Raw genomic sequence first — 15,855 nt, forward strand, 5'->3', positions numbered from 1 at the left:
TGATTGCAGACTCCTCACTACACTTTAATGCAGATAGTTTTCAGAATTATTAAATGTATTTTCTCTTAGTTTGTCACTTGTCTTCTTACTTTATTCATAGTTGCCATATGGAGTTTTAAATTTTTTATTTGTCTCACCTTATGACTTATGTGTTTTGTATCTTATACGGAAGGTCTTTGCTTTTAAGTTATAAAAATAGTCTTATATTTTCTTCTAGTACTTCTATAGTATTTTTAAGTATAAATTTTTAAAGTTTATACCTTTAATCCATCTGGAGTTTATTTTTACATGTTTCATGAAGCAGGTATCAAACTTTATTTTTTTCCTCCAAATGGTTTGCCATATATTGAAAAGTCCCCTTTTCCCTCTGTTTGGAAATGCCACCTACTCTTGTACGTGCATGTGTAGGTTCCTGGATGGTCAAGTTTCTTTCTGTTTGTGGTTTTACCTATATATTCCAGCTTCAATATCATGCTACCTTAATTTTCATTAGCTTTATGGGTTTGTTTTTTTTTTTTTTGAGGAAGATCAGCCCTGAGCTAACATCTGTCGACAATCCTCCTCTTTTTGCTGAGGAAGACTGGCCCTGAGCTAAGATCCGGGCCTATCTTCCTGTACTTTATATGTGGGACGCCTACCACAGCATGGCTTGCCAAGCGGTGCCATGTCCGCACCCGGGATCCGAACCGGCGAACCCTGGGCCACTGAAGTGGAACATGCGAACTTAACGGCTGCGCCACCGGGCCAGTCCCTAGTTTTATGTTTTGATACCTCTTGGGACAAGTCCTCTCTCCTTGTTAAAAATGTTTGAGGCTTTTATTGGACATTTACTCTTGAAGAGAAACTTGAAAATCAGCTTATCAAATTCATAAAAATAAATTCCCATTGGAAGTCTTAGAATTGTATTGAATTCATATATTGATTTGGAGAGAATTGATATCTTTATAAAATGAGTTTTCCCTTACAGGCAGATTTATTCAGATTTTTTATGTCTTTCAGTAGGATTTTATAGTTTTAATTCCTATAAGGCCTTGAACATTTCTCATACGAAAAGGTATTGCTAGGAAATTTATAATGTTTTGTTGCTATGATGAATGAGGTGATTTCTCTCTACTGACTTCCTGTTTATAAAATAAAAGCTATTTATTTTTGTATATTTGTCTTGTAATAAACCACATACAAGCAGTTCTTAACTGTTTACAGGTCAGGTTCTTAACTGTTTATAGGTCAGTATGTTATCTCAATTCATTACTTTATATACAAAGCAATCATAACAATAATAATGCATCATTTTGTGTGGTTCAAAATAGAGATTTTACAGCACTCCTTTAAGCCCTTCCAACTCCTGCAACCATCAACATGATCCTGTTCACAGAACAGATACTTACTTTTTTGTTTTCAGTACTCATTATGGTTTGCTGACCTCAAAGAATCATAAACTTTAATAGCTGAAAGGGACCTTAGAGAACTTCTTGTCCAATCTCCTCATTTCTTTTTCCATTTTTTTATTGTGGTAAAATACACATAATATAAAATTTACCATGGTAACCATTTTTAAGTGTACAGTTCAGTGGTATTAAGTATATTAGCATTATTGTACAACCATCACAACCATCCGTCTCCAGAATTGTTCTCATCTTATAAAACTGAACTTCTGTACACATTAAACAATAACTTCCCATTGTTCCCTCCCCCCAGCTCTCACAACCACCGTTCTACTTTCTGTCTCTATGAATCTGACTACTCTTAGATACCTCTTATACATGGAATCATACAGTATTTGTCTTTTTGTGACTGGCTTATTTCACTTAGCATAATTCTTCAGGGTTCATCCATGTTGTAGCGTGTGTCAGAATTTCTTTTGGTTTTAGAATGAATAATATTTTATTGTATATCTATATATATATATAAATGTATACCGTATTTTGTTTATCCGTTCATCTGTGACAGGCACTTGAGTCGTTTCCATCTTTTGTCTATTGTTAATAACGCTGCTATGAACATGAGTATCCAAATATCTCTTTTAAACTCTGCTCTCACTTCTTCTGGATACATGCCAAGAAGTGGGGGTTGCTGGATCATACGTTGTTAATTTTTGGAAGAACCACCAAACTGTTTTCCATAGCATCTGCACCATTTTCTGTTCCCACCAGCAGTGTACAGGGTTCCGATTTCTCCCTATCCTTGACAACACTTGTTATTTTCTGTTCGTTTGATTGTAGCCATCCTAATGGGTGTAAGGTGGTATCTCATTGTGCCAACCTCCTCATTTTACAGATTAAGAAACTAAGAAGAGAAATTATTTGTTCACATAGAGAAGCAGACCAGTTTGCTAAATGCCTGTTCACTCAAGGTCCAGTTCTCCAAAGGACTAGTTTATTGAATGGCAGATTTCGCTGAATTGATTCACACAAACTTAGCCTGGTTTTACTGATTGATATTCACCAGATTGCTTCACCAAAATCTTGTCTTTATTACCTGCTTACAAATATATAGAAAATTGTGTTGCTTGGGATGGTTTCAACACCCTTTGCAATTTTCTTTAAGATTTTAGTCTTAATTTTACTGCAGCTGTTTCATCTCAGCTGTTGGATTTGTCAGTCCATCTTTGTAGAATGTGAGTTTCCTATTTTAGACACTGATCACTTCTTAGATGATTAAAACCCATAAAAAGTAATCTAATTGAGCTGATTAGCAAATCTTTATATTCGTGGAAGTATAGAAGACAGTGGAACAGCTTGAGAATGTTTTGAAAGACAGAACTACGCCCTGGGTATCCAAAATCTGTGCAACATTTGTAAGTCAATATACATAAGAAAATCTCATTCTGCAAAGTCCTATTCCCAAAGAAAGTCCAAAAATGCACTGAAATTTGGTTACGGCAAAACAGCTCCATTGAAATGGCTGAAAGCTAAACTAAAACTAAATTAATGCATCAAATGAGTGAACAAAGCATCACAGACATCTTCAAAAGTTATCCCATCTAAAGATCCTTCTAGCCAATCCTCTCTAAAATGGATTGTTATCATTTTTAAGTAGTTAATTTTTTAGTAAATCAGTAAAAGAGTCAATTCAGCAAATGGCTATTTGGAGAATTGATCAATTGGCTATGTAAAAATTGACCAAGAGTCCTCATCTGCACATGTAGAATGAGACTAAATAAGTGGCAGAACCCAGAATTGAGCCTAAATCTTCTAATCAGTATTTAATCAGTATTTTTTCTGCTATCTCACAGTTTCTAAATTGGAGAAATGAGATGGATGGGGATGCAGTGCAATGAATATGTATGCGATAAAGTTTAAATTATCTGAAGCCTTATTCCCCTCTTCTGAAAGATATATATGATATACTAATTAGATCCTTTGGGAGATTATATTAGAATAATAGCTGAGGGCGTTTGGTGAAATCATGAAGTTCTGATATAAGAGTGCCAGGACGGACTGATTTAAACGTTTCTGTTACTTTGAAACTGCTGTTTCTTCTACCCAGAAAGCTGAAACTAAGATGAGTCGTGGGAGTTGGAATGGCACACAGAAATAACTCAGGCCACTCCATTCTCAGCTTTTTGCCTTGGTTCCACCAGAATGGAAAATCCCTTAAGGATCTTTATCCAGGGAACATTTATTCTGTCTATATTCTCTGAAGGGGCAGTTACCAGGACGTAGACCTGGGCCTCACATTCTAGACATTACCGTGTGGATGTAGGTAAATTTTTTAGGTTAAGAGGGGATTGAGCATTTAATTGATCCTGCCTAGTATTTTTTTGTTTTTTAAGGAAGAAATAATCACTACATTTATGCCTGTAAAAGAAGGAAAAGTCTTTGTGCCGCCATTGATTATGTCTAGCATTTAAGAGAATGATATAATTTTTATACTATAATGGAAAAACTGTGCATTTTAAACTGAATTTTATACATCAAAAAAATAAGATTAATTGATGGATAGATAGATGGACAGACATGTGGTAGGAAAAGGATAGTAAAATGTTCAATAGTAGAAATCTGGGTAGTGGATATATGGATATTTACTATAAAATCCTTTTGACTTTTTTATGTTTGTAAGTTTCCATAATAAATATTTTTTTAAAACCCTGAATTTTAGACCTAGCTCCACTATTTAATAACATTGTAATCTTAGAAAAAGCCCTTAATCTCTCTATAATAGAAATAAAATTTTTGCTTTGCCCATCTTAAATATTATAAGGATCAAATAATATAATGTAGAGGGAAGTAATTTGAAAACTATACCATTCAATAAAAGTGATAAAATAGTGCTATTATTTCCCCTCTTGGTGATTTCAATAGCTATTCTTAGTTCAGATCAGTTTGGAGAGAGGAAGAGAATGTTCTACTTGGCTTTCTTAATGAGAAAAAACTCCCACACAGCCTTCAGCTCTCCTGCCAGTGGACAGGTGGGTCTCAGTTCTCTCTGAAGGCCATCGTCTTTATCTTTATAAGGAAGAGGCAGAAGGAAAAGCTTAAAAATAAGCATGTAAATCAGATTGCTTTCTTTTTCAGGAAGCCGTCGGGGACACATTAGAAGAACTGTGGATCTCCTACAATTTTATTGAGAAGTTGAAAGGGATCCATGTAATGAAGAAACTGAAGATTCTCTACATGTCTAATAACCTGGTGAAGGACTGGGGTAAGCTGAGGCTTGCTAACCTTCTACCTCCTGTCTATAGGAAATAGCCCATAGGGGACAGGAGGCAAAATGGGGACTTTTTTTTCTAAGCACAGAGGCAAATAGCTGTAGGAGTTCCTGTATTTCAGCTCAGCGCTTGAAATTTAAATTTAAATATTTACTTGGAATGATTATAATGGAATAGATCCTGGTCATGTTAATCATGAAAAAAATTTAAATTATCAAAGGCTGAAAGGAATCAGTTGAAATTTAATAATTCTTGGATGGAAGACCTTTTTGACGTCTCTGTTGCTTTGCTTTTTTATTGTACATTATCCATTCAGCATTTACTAAAACCCTACTATGTGCCGTGAGCTATGCCAGGCTCTTGAGATACATAGTTGAATAGGACACTATTCCTGCCCTCACAGAGTTCACAGCTTAGTGGGGAAGATTAGTTCATAAGGGAATAATTATGAAACTGATAAGTTCTGCAATAGAGGTTTGAATGAGTTGCTTTAAGAATTAAAGGTGAGGGGCGGGCCCCGTGGCCGAGTGGTTAAGTTCGCGCACTCCGCTTCGGCGGCCCAGGGTTTCACTGGTTCAGATCCTGGGCGCGGACGTGGCACCACTTGTCAGGCCGTGCTGAGGCAGCGTCCCACATGCCACAACTAGAAGGACCCACAACTAAAATATGCAACTATGTACTGGGGGGATTTGGAGAGAAAAAGCAGGAAAAAAAAGAAGAAGATTGGCAACAGTTGTTAGCTCAGGTGCCAATCTTTAAAAAAAAAAAAAAGAATTAAAGGTGAGGGAATGCGCAGAGACAAAAGCAGTTTAGCCTAGCGCATACTGCTGCAGTACGACAGAGAGAAGACCTGTCACTGCTCATTGATGTGCTGCTCTTTTGATTCTGAACCTTAGCTCCTCTTCTTATCCCATCCTTAGGCTGGCAAAGGTAGAAGTATGTTTTCTTTTTCCCTCCCCTTTCCATGTATCTTCAGAGAATGACTTCATATGGTTTAGCTTCCCTCACTTCCTTGAAAATCTTAAAAAGTGAATTGTTCTGATTAGTCACAAGCCGAGAACTAGTGATATTGGAATTCAACCCCCAAAATCGTAATAGTGAAACTTGCCATTTTAATATGGAATGTATTCTTTGTACTTGTAGCTGAATTTGTAAAGCTAGCAGAACTGCCCTGCCTGGAAGACCTGGTGTTTGTAGGCAATCCCTTGGAAGAGAAACATTCTTCTGAGGGCAACTGGATTGAAGAGGCAACCAAGAGAGTGCCCAAACTGAAAAAGCTGGACGGTGAGTGACTCGGAACCAGCTTGGAAATGTTTTCTAGCCATAAGAGTTGAATTTGTGACATGGAATCTTGAAAAGGAGTAAAACTAAAGAAAATGATAGGTTGTCTCTAATCTCCAAGGCCACTTCTGTTCACAGGAAATTTGATGGTCTGGGTTTGGGCCAGGACCCAAAGAAGGAAAACTCCTAGGATATTTAGACTGGTATAAGATCATCTGTAGACCAAAAGCTTACAAGAAAACTGGGTTTATTCTCAAGTCACAAAGGTATTATTTTGCAGAATAATTAGACATAAATGATAAGCAGTTGCTTTTTCACAACTGGATCAAAATTGTAGTGTTCTCTGTCACCCTCTTCCCCAGTTTTAATTATCCAATATCTAAGATAGGTGTCAATGTCAGTAGCTATCCCTGATTGACTGGGTTCAAGTCCCACTTCTACCGCTTCATAGCTTTTTGTCGTTGTGCTAGTTAATCTCACCAAACCTTGTTCTTTTGTAATCTAAAAACTGGAAATGATAATAGTCACAGACTTCTCTGGGTCCTGCCTCCTCCCAGTGGTGCTATCAGGAAGCCAGGCCAGGATTCCAACTGTTCCAGAACCCACAGACTTCCCTCTTTTCTGCCAGCCCAGGGCAATATCTTTCTAGTCCAAGGAGAATTACTATCCCCCTGCTTCTTTGCCACATCTTTCTGCATTTTCTCAGAAACTATCTTCTCAGTGATCTTCTTAGGCTTTTCAAAGACCAAAGCCAATAAGTCTTGATGGTCTGTTTCTGCTTTCCACACTGTCCCTGAAGCAATGAAGCACAGAGCCGACTAGCCTACCTGATTGAATGCGGGAAAGGAAGATATTTAGAAGAAACAAATAAGTAATATCCAGCTACATTATAATCATCATCATCATCATGATACCATGTACCAAATGCATGTTTTCCTCATTGTCTTCATCACCGAACTCATACAATATTCACATTCAAAACAAAAGGACCTAGTCGTCTATGATTGAAGCTTCCTTGTCCCTCAACTCTTCTCTCCCCTGCTCACCACCTCTCCTGCCCTACCATTCTATCCTTCCTATTCTGTGTCTCTTCTTTACCACCTCTATCTAAAGCTCAGTGTTCAACCCTTTTATCCACCTGAGCTTACTATGGCGGTTGTTCTTAAATGGGGCTACATCCCTGTGGAGGGAAATTTCAGATCTCTGGGGAAAGAGTGAAAGAGGTCTATAGTGTGAAGAAGTTTTACAGGGGATTCTGATATGCCTCCCTGGAAGAGATGTGCTCATCTCTCCTCCAATTGAGAATTATTGATGTCAAAGTCTCTTTTCCTACACCAAAAAACTTTAACGGCTTGATTGAGGTGTAATTCACATACAATTAACTGCACGTATTTAAAGTGTATAATCTGATATGTTTTGACGTACATATATACCTCTGAAATCATCCTCACAATTAAGATAGTGAACATGTGATAGTGACTTTAGTTAACAATACTGTATTGTATACTTGAAAGTTTCTAAGAGAGTAGACCTTGAGAGTTCTCACCACACACACACAGAAAGGTGACATGAGGTGATGGATGTGCTAACCTTATTGTAGTAAGCATTTCATAATATATATGTATTTCAAATCATCACATTTACACCTTAACCTTACACAATGTTATATGTCAATCATATCTTAATAAAGCCAGGTAAATAAAGATAATGGACATATACATAACCCCCAAAAGTTTCCCTGTGCCTCTTTGTAATCCTTCCCACCTGCTGCTTGCCCTGTCCCTCCCAGGGCAATCCCTGATCTGCTTTTGGTCCCTATGGCTTAGTTTGTATTTTCTAGAGTTTTATATAAATGGAATCATGCAGAATGTTCCCCTTTTTTCTCTCTGGATACACACCTAGGGATAAAATGACAAAGACAGTAAATTACCTCTTGTGGGGAGGTACAGGAATAATCAGGAAGAGGCAAACAGGTTTCTAAGATACTGGTAATGTTCTATTTCCTAAATTGGGTGATGGGTATACAAGCATTGGTTTTGTTACTCTTTAAATTGTTTATTTTGTATTTGTACGAACGAATATTTCACAATTTTAAAAACTAGAAAAAAGAGACATTAGAGTCTTAGACTTCAGCCTTTTTGTATTCACCTTTGGTTGGACTCTAGAAGTCATTTGAATCATTTGTATTTATGTCCTTCAGGATTGTACACAGGAAGTGAACTCCTTCCCTTAAGAATGGAGCAGAACCTATCATGTAGACCCTGAATAGACCAAGCCACATTTTAGCCTTTTGGACCAAACATTGACCTCAGGCCAATTTGAACAGCCCCTAGAAGTGGGATAGACCAGAACAGAGATGGCTACCGCAGCTAACTTGCCTATTTTTGCTCCTCTTCTGTTGCTTATAAGCAAAACTGAGGGATCTGAAAAAGCTAAAATGAAAAAGCTAGACTATACCAAATTATAGTGGGCTGTAGAGCAACTCTCCTGCCAGGTGGTCATATAACTTGGTATAACCACTTTGGAAAACGGGCGTTATCTACAAAAGCTCTACATACACATTCCTGATTGTTGTTAGTGCTGTCAAGTTGCTTCTGACTCCTAGTGCCCCTGTGTACAGCAGAGCAGAATACTGCCTGGTCTTTTTGCACTGCTGCTTTTCATAGTGTTTTCATGGCCAATTTTTTCAGAAGTGGGTGGCCAGGTCCTTCTTCCTAGTCTGTGTTGGTCTGGAAGCTCCGCTGAAACCTGTCCACCGTGGGTGATCCTGCTGGTATTTGAAATACTGATGACATGGCTTTCAGCATCCCAGCAACACACAGCCGCCAGTATAACAACTAGCGGGTGGGTGGTCTGGTTCCCTGACTGGAAAACAAACCAGGGCTGCTGGGGTAAGAGCACCGAATCTTAACCACTAGACCACCAGGCTGGCACATATCTCTTATGACCCAGCAATTTTTCTCCAAGCTGTATGCCCAAAAGAAAAGGATATGTTTGTTTACCAAAAGACAGGTATGAGAATTTCATAGCAGCACTATTTTAATAGCCATAAATTAGAAACAACCCAAATGCTCATCAACAATAGAATAAATAAATTATGACATTTCATACAATGAAACATTATAGAAATGAATAAACTACAACTTCACACAACATAGATAAATCATACAAACATAGTGTTGAGCAAAAGAAGCCAGATGCAGAGTGCATACTTTATCATTCCCTTCATATCAATTTCAAAAACAGGGAAAATAACCTATGGTGTTAGACATTAGGACAGAGTATATGTTTTGTAGGGGGATAGTGACTGGAAGGGGGTCTGAGGAAGTTTTGGGGTTTCTGATAATGTTTTCCTAATCTGGGTGCTGATTACCAGATATGTTCACTTTATTTACTTTTATCAATCTGTACACATATAATTTATGCACTTTGTGTGTATATTATCCTTCAATAAAACATTCTCCCCCCGCAAACATGCTGTGGGGAGAACAGAGATGTAAAATTCTGCCCCTGCCATACAGACCGTGAATGTTCATTTAGAAAGGATCACAGAGGAAGAGGCACTGGAGTGGATTCTTGATGAAGGGCAGGGTTTAGGTGGCACGAGAGATGGGAGGGCGTTCCAAAATGGAGGAACTTTGTTCAGCAAGAGTCCAGAGGTAAGAACGTGCAATATGAGTTTGGGAGACAGTGAGTTGATCAGTTTAGCTGGAGTGGAAGGTGACTAGCTGAAGAGTTAAGACTGAATAGTTGTTTGGGGTCGGATTGTGGGCAGGATTCAAATGCCAGAGCTCAGAAGATGGGTGGCCCTTGACCCAGTGAGAGCCTGCAGATTTGTTTTGTTTTCTGTGCTTTGGTTCTTTGGATTTTTTTTCCAGTTTATCCCTAATGTTTAATATTTGGGGAAGTAACATAAAAATTCAGATTTCTGGAAACACTGGGTTGCATATTTTATTGTGAAAAATGAAGAATATTTCTTTGTGTTTAACATACAAAGTTTTTTTAGTGTGTATAGGGCTTTATTTTTCTGCCTGGCACCTGTAGGCATTTTTATTTGCAATTCTGCATTTGAGAAGCCAAATATTCATAAGTGCTTACATTAATCCATTTCAGAATTCTCCTCAGAGGCTTTTTGGATAATTTGAAATTAAAGAGATTATTTATGAATTTTTATTTTTTTATTTTTATTTTTTTGGTGAGAAAGATTGGCCCTGAGCTAACACCTGTTGCCAACCTTCTTCTTTTTGCTTGAGGAAGATTGTTGCTGAGCTAACATCTGTGCCAGTCCTCCTCCATTTCGTATGTGGGATACTGCCATAGCATAGCTTGATGAGCGATGTGTGGGTCGGTGCACAGGATCCGAACCCATGAACCCCAGGCCGCTGAAACAGAATTCACGAACCTAACTACTACACCATGGGACCTGCCCCACAAAATTTTTTTATTTTTATGGCATACTTCACAGCATCTCAGAGCTTCTCAGGTTAACAGGAAAATATTTCATTTAGAATTTTAAGAATCTGTTGCAAATGACCAGAAATAATTTTCTTTTTCATTTTAGGTACCCCAGTAATTAAAGAAGATGAGGAAGAAGATAACTAACACCACGTTTTCTGCTTTATGTTAACTTATTTAAATGTCGTAAGAACAATAGATAAGTTTTGTATAATTGTCTATTTTAAAGATTCTGTGTGGGCAAAACATTCTTAAGATAAAACAAATCTCTCATTCTTATCTATTTTTTTCTTAACCTCTTCAATGTTCCTCCCCCAGAACGGTAACCTCAACTCTGTATATTCTAGTCCTCTTCTTAGAAACTACAAACTTCCAATTTTTGTCTTCAGTCCCAATTATGTACTTCGTGGCCCCGTCCACTGCAACCTATATAGACCAGTCATTTTTAACAACAAAGGAACAAATGTGGTTCTTTATTCAGTTTGTTTAGCTTTCTTTCAGGCCAGACATTTAAATATATATACTTAACTTTTGAATCTGTAGACCATCTTTCCTGAAGGTCCATCTCCTTATGACTCAGAAGCACAAGTGTGTCGTGCCTGTGGTTCAGAAGGCAGCATGGTGATGGGAAGTGTTCCTCTTAGAAATACAGCAGCAGCCCTGGAACCAAGACTCCCAAGTTCAGTTGGAAAAGTTATGGTGAAAAAAGGAAAATTAACATCTTGGAGGCCTTATAGCCCATGTTACATTTACCTATTTGTTTTTCCAAAAATATGTGGATTGTCAACTGGGATTTAGGTTGCGTTTACATGTTTGGCCACTTGAGTCACTGTGCACAGTCAGTCATTCTGTGATTTAGGTCAGTGGTTAAAATGACTGTCATGATCATTCCTTTGACCAATACTGTGGCCATCTTACTCATGTGGACCTGACCTTAGGCACACTTTTTGGTTTATAGTTCCTTATGTGTTGTATGAGGAAATATATATAAGCAGTAGTTATGTTTGAATTCCTAGCCTAAATGTTGGCCATTCATGTATGTCAAAATTTGCCCTGATAATTAACTTTGGTCTGTTGACCATCATGTTGGGAGAAGTGATTGTTATAAGGGTATAGAACTTAAAGACTGAATTTGGTACCTTTCAATAAATGAAATTTAGTATTTCAAAATATACTTTTAGAAAAGTTTTAAATTAAACAGCTCTTAAAATGGCTTATGTAAGTGGTTGTGAAGGGAAAAGAGAAGAGGTGTTTTCATTACGGGATCCCAGACAAATGACAATTTTTTGAAGATTGCCTCCTCTGTAAAGCATTGTAGGTGATTTAGCCTCAAAATTGCAAAGCAATAGTTGGATGCAGAGCTTAGAATTTATCATATAAGAAAAAAAATTATTCTTGAAAAGTGCAAGATATGGCAGTCAGTAACGAGATGAAGCCCATAGCAGGCCCTGACGGAAGCGCTGATAGATTGCAGAAAGAAGTCAGAGGCCTCTGCCAGTATGTGCCTCAAGTCCCTCGGTCGGAGACGCTGATTCTTGTTTCCCTATTTTCTTGTATAAAGTCAAAGAGGGGAGTCATTTTTAAAAAGTGATTGCGTAAGTAGTCCTGAATTTCAGAAGTTCTTAGCTATCATTTAAGCAGGAATTACGTGATTTCTCTGAGTCACTCTGATCAAAAGGGATCACTGCTTCGACAATCAATTCTAAATACAAACAACAGGAGGGAAAATTAGTCCCACACTTTTTAGCTTCCTTTCAACTCTTTCTTACAATCTGATAGGAAGAAATCTTTACTCTGACTGGCTTCTACAAAAGCTTCTGGGTATTTCTTTTGTGAGCCAGAGGCAATGAGCAGTCCCCTCAGTGATGTTGAAGGCCCATAAGCTAAGAGGGAAGAAGATCTTCTTTACTTGTAGTTTGCACTTCATCTAGTGGGCATCTAAGCCATATTGCTATATATGGGTATATTTTCTAAAAGTTATTCTGGAAGTGAATATGGTAGTAGAGAATGGATGACTTCATATTGAATTTATTTGTAAAATGGCTTACAGTGTTGGTGTTTGTTTTTCCTGAATTCTGTAATATAGAAACTAAGTTTCTTTCTCCTTGTTTCTTTTCTTTTCCTTTTTTTTTTTTTTTTTTTTTGCTGAGGAAGATTAGCCCTGAGCTAACATCTGTGCCAGTCTTCCTCCACTTTATATGTGGGTCACTGCCATAGCATGGCTGACAAGTGGTGTAGATCTGTGCCTGGGATCCAAAGCCATGAACCCAGGCCACCAAATTGGAGCACACTGAACTTTAACTGCTACACCATGGGGCTGGCCTTTCTCCTTGTTTTTTGATATCTTTTAATTACTGGTAGGTCTCAGAGAAATATAAGGAGCTTGTCTGTGTTTATTTCACACAAAATTTATACTCAGTTCCACTCAGCAAATATTTGAATGACTTCTATGCGTCCATTTCTTGGTATTGAAGCCAGAATCCATGCCATTAGAAAATGGAAAATAGGGTATATGAATAAGTTGAGAATATTCTCTCAAATCATTCCTTAAATCATCCTTTACTGCTGCAAATTTAACTGATATTAAATGCCTTTGTTTTATGCTTCTTGGATTCGATATTTGACCTACTTGGAATGGGTTCTCTCCGTGCTCCTGGTTTAAAGCATTATGCCATTTTAATGGCTCGTTTAAATTTCTTCTATTTTTATAATGATGGTAGAGCTCTGGAGTCAGCCCAGTATTTTAATTTTTTACAGAAAATTTGATTTCAGTTGGCCAAGGAATCAAACTTTTCTATGTTCCCTAACTCTAAGCTTATGGCTGTGTTACCTGGTGAGGCCTTGAAAGGTTTTTTTGTTCTCTGTTAATAGAAGTTTGTTCCTTTAAACCAGAATTTCTCAACCCTGGCACTGTTAACATTTTGGGCTGGATAATGTTGGGGGGGGTGCTGTCCTGTGTATTAATAGAATGTTTAGCAGCATCTCTGGCTTCTACTCACGAGATGCCAATAGAACATCTTCCCCAATTGTGACAACCAAAATGTCTTCAGACATTGCCATCTGTCCCCTGTGGCGGAGGAGTGAGAACAAATTCGCCTGTGGTTGAGAGCCAAGCCAGTGCTCTAAACCAGCATTCCTTTGTCCAGGTCCATTTGCCTCCACTCTGTAGCCATGTGCTACCTGAGTCGTTGTGTGAGAGAAGGGGATGTATTTAATAATCATGGATGGAAGGAGATGGTCACTAATGTTTCCCTTTTTTGTAGTGCTCATTTTAACAGTTTCCACATAACATTAGAATCTCAGGGCTGGAAGGTTCAACTTATTTTTTTCTCAACTTTTCTTTCTTAACATTCTTGTTTATCTTAGGACAGTGATTATTAACCTACCTCTCTCTTACTATCAACAGAATCTAACTTTATGATAGATTTTTCTTTCTCTCTAAAGTTTAACGTTTGGAGTGTACTTTAGAAAATGGGTCATCATTCTTCAAGTGCTCATTCATTGTCCAATAATGCATGTAAATTTGCAGACTGTAGCCATCATTAAATATTAAAAAATACTGTATAAAATTTAGTCATCATATATGAAAGTTAGCTGGTGTAGACACCAATTTTTTATGTGATCGGAAGTATGTCTGGTCATGATAACTGGTCAATAACTTGATATGGTTAGTGGATCCATTCCACAAATAGAGGTGGTGTAAGACACTTAAATGTGGTTCCTGGGTGGAAAGAGAAATTTTGACTTGAATAGGTACTTCTGCTGATCCCTTTCACTGGTGGTCTGAAGTAGAATAAGGAGAAATAAGAAGATACTCTTAATTGTTGACTTATTCTCAGAATTGGTGACGGGTAAGTAGAGTTGAAGGTAGTTATCTTTGTGGCCCAGAATCTTCCACTTGGATTTTTCTTAGGGCTAAATAGAAAAAGTGTAGGGCCTAGGAAGGTTGGATTTAACCATTAACTTAAAAAAATTAGGAGGAAATGTCAAAGTATCTATCATGAGTAGTTAGTGTCTCTCACTGCAGTCTGACTGTCCTTTCACAAAGACCTTACATCATGAGTATTGGTAAGGGGAGAAGACTAACTGCTGACCTGAAAGTTATCCTTCATCAGAAATTAATTCCTTTGGCACCTATTTTCTTTATTTGGGCTGCTTAGTGTGTCTGTAAATAATTAAATATAAACCAAGATTCAGTATAGCAGAGTTGGTGCTTCTGACAAAGCTAACTTGACCATATTCCTTTGTCTTCACTCTAGCATGAGGCTTTTTGCTTAAACCATAAAATAGGTGCAATTAAAAAAAATTAAGGATGTTTTAAAAAGAAATCACTAAACTTTTAGAAACCCCTCATCTATGTCTCTATTCCTGTCTTTTTATAAACCAGTGACTGCAAAGGAAGAAAACTGAAAGGAAAAACTAGACTCTTACCTTTTTCTGACCTAAGATAAATTTTCACCTGACACTTGCAGAAGTCATAACTGGATTCTAGTTCATTTCCCATATCGCGTGGGTTAGAGGAGAACCAGCCAACCAAATTATGATCTAGCAAATTTAACAAGGGGTGGGGGAGAGTAAACTATTTTTTCAGTAGATTTGCACTTTAAAATTATGAACTGGATGTTGGTGGAAAGTACTCCCAAAGGGAAGTTGGGTAAACACCTAGCCTGCGTGTGGATGTTAGAGAACCAAACCTCATCCTTGCTCGTTCTAAGCCCTCCTGAGCGGTAGTTGTCTGTTGACATCATCAGAGTCAGGATTTCCCTATTTCTCTACTTGGTGTCATCTTCCATGTCTGCTGTATAGACAGGCATGCCTCTGGGGGACGTGTCAAATAGAATTCTACTCGGAATAGAAACTTTGTGAGTTATCTTTCCCATGTCTAGATTTTTAAAATTAATTGATGTTGGCTAAATTAAGTTGTGGCTAATGTTATGAGGGTGGGACGTTCTTTGCTTCTTTGGTCAGCAGGGTACCTGCCTCTGAGGTGCTATTACCTAGAGGGATCGATCCCATCAAAAGACTGGTGAGTTGGTAGCTGTGGAGAACATACAGATAGCAGCTCCTTCTCCCTGGCTGTCAGTCATGATCACGAGCATCATTCCAGAATCTTTGGCTTCTAGAACCAACTCCATTCTGAAGAACATTTTAACATCTATTAATACTTTGGTAATAATCTTTTATATGCAGGAATTTTGTAGCATGACTTTATGACTAAACTTATTGTGTTAAATTATTTAGAAATGTTGTTTCTGAATGTTATTTTGTGAGACTTGTTTTAAAATAGTAATAAATTGTTATTTTATAAAAAAATTAGTTTGTCTCTCTTTTCATTACATGACCATTAGTTTTAGCTAACAGAGCAACTATGTGAACTTCCAATGATATTCCCAGTTCTAAAGAAATTCTGTCTTTGAATGACATATTCCACACAGGTTGTGTGTGTGAGAGAGAGTGACTCATTGCTT

General features: G+C 37.6%; 1 protein-coding gene across 1 annotated transcript in view; it reads left to right on the forward strand.

Moving 5' to 3' along the window:
• DNAL1 (dynein axonemal light chain 1) overlaps nucleotides 1-15,700 on the forward strand; it is a 39,394-nt gene extending 23,694 nt beyond the window's left edge. The window contains exons 6-8 of the mRNA XM_001489890.5: nucleotides 4,518-4,644; nucleotides 5,795-5,935; nucleotides 10,494-15,700. Coding sequence (XP_001489940.1) covers nucleotides 4,518-4,644; nucleotides 5,795-5,935; nucleotides 10,494-10,534 — 309 coding nt within the window. The 3' untranslated portion in view covers nucleotides 10,535-15,700. The remainder of the gene's footprint in view (nucleotides 1-4,517; nucleotides 4,645-5,794; nucleotides 5,936-10,493) is intronic.
• The last annotated feature ends 155 nt before the right edge of the window (nucleotides 15,701-15,855 follow it).

Source organism: Equus caballus, chromosome 24 (genome assembly GCF_041296265.1).
Source record: "Equus caballus isolate H_3958 breed thoroughbred chromosome 24, TB-T2T, whole genome shotgun sequence".
NCBI lineage: Eukaryota > Metazoa > Chordata > Mammalia > Perissodactyla > Equidae > Equus > Equus caballus.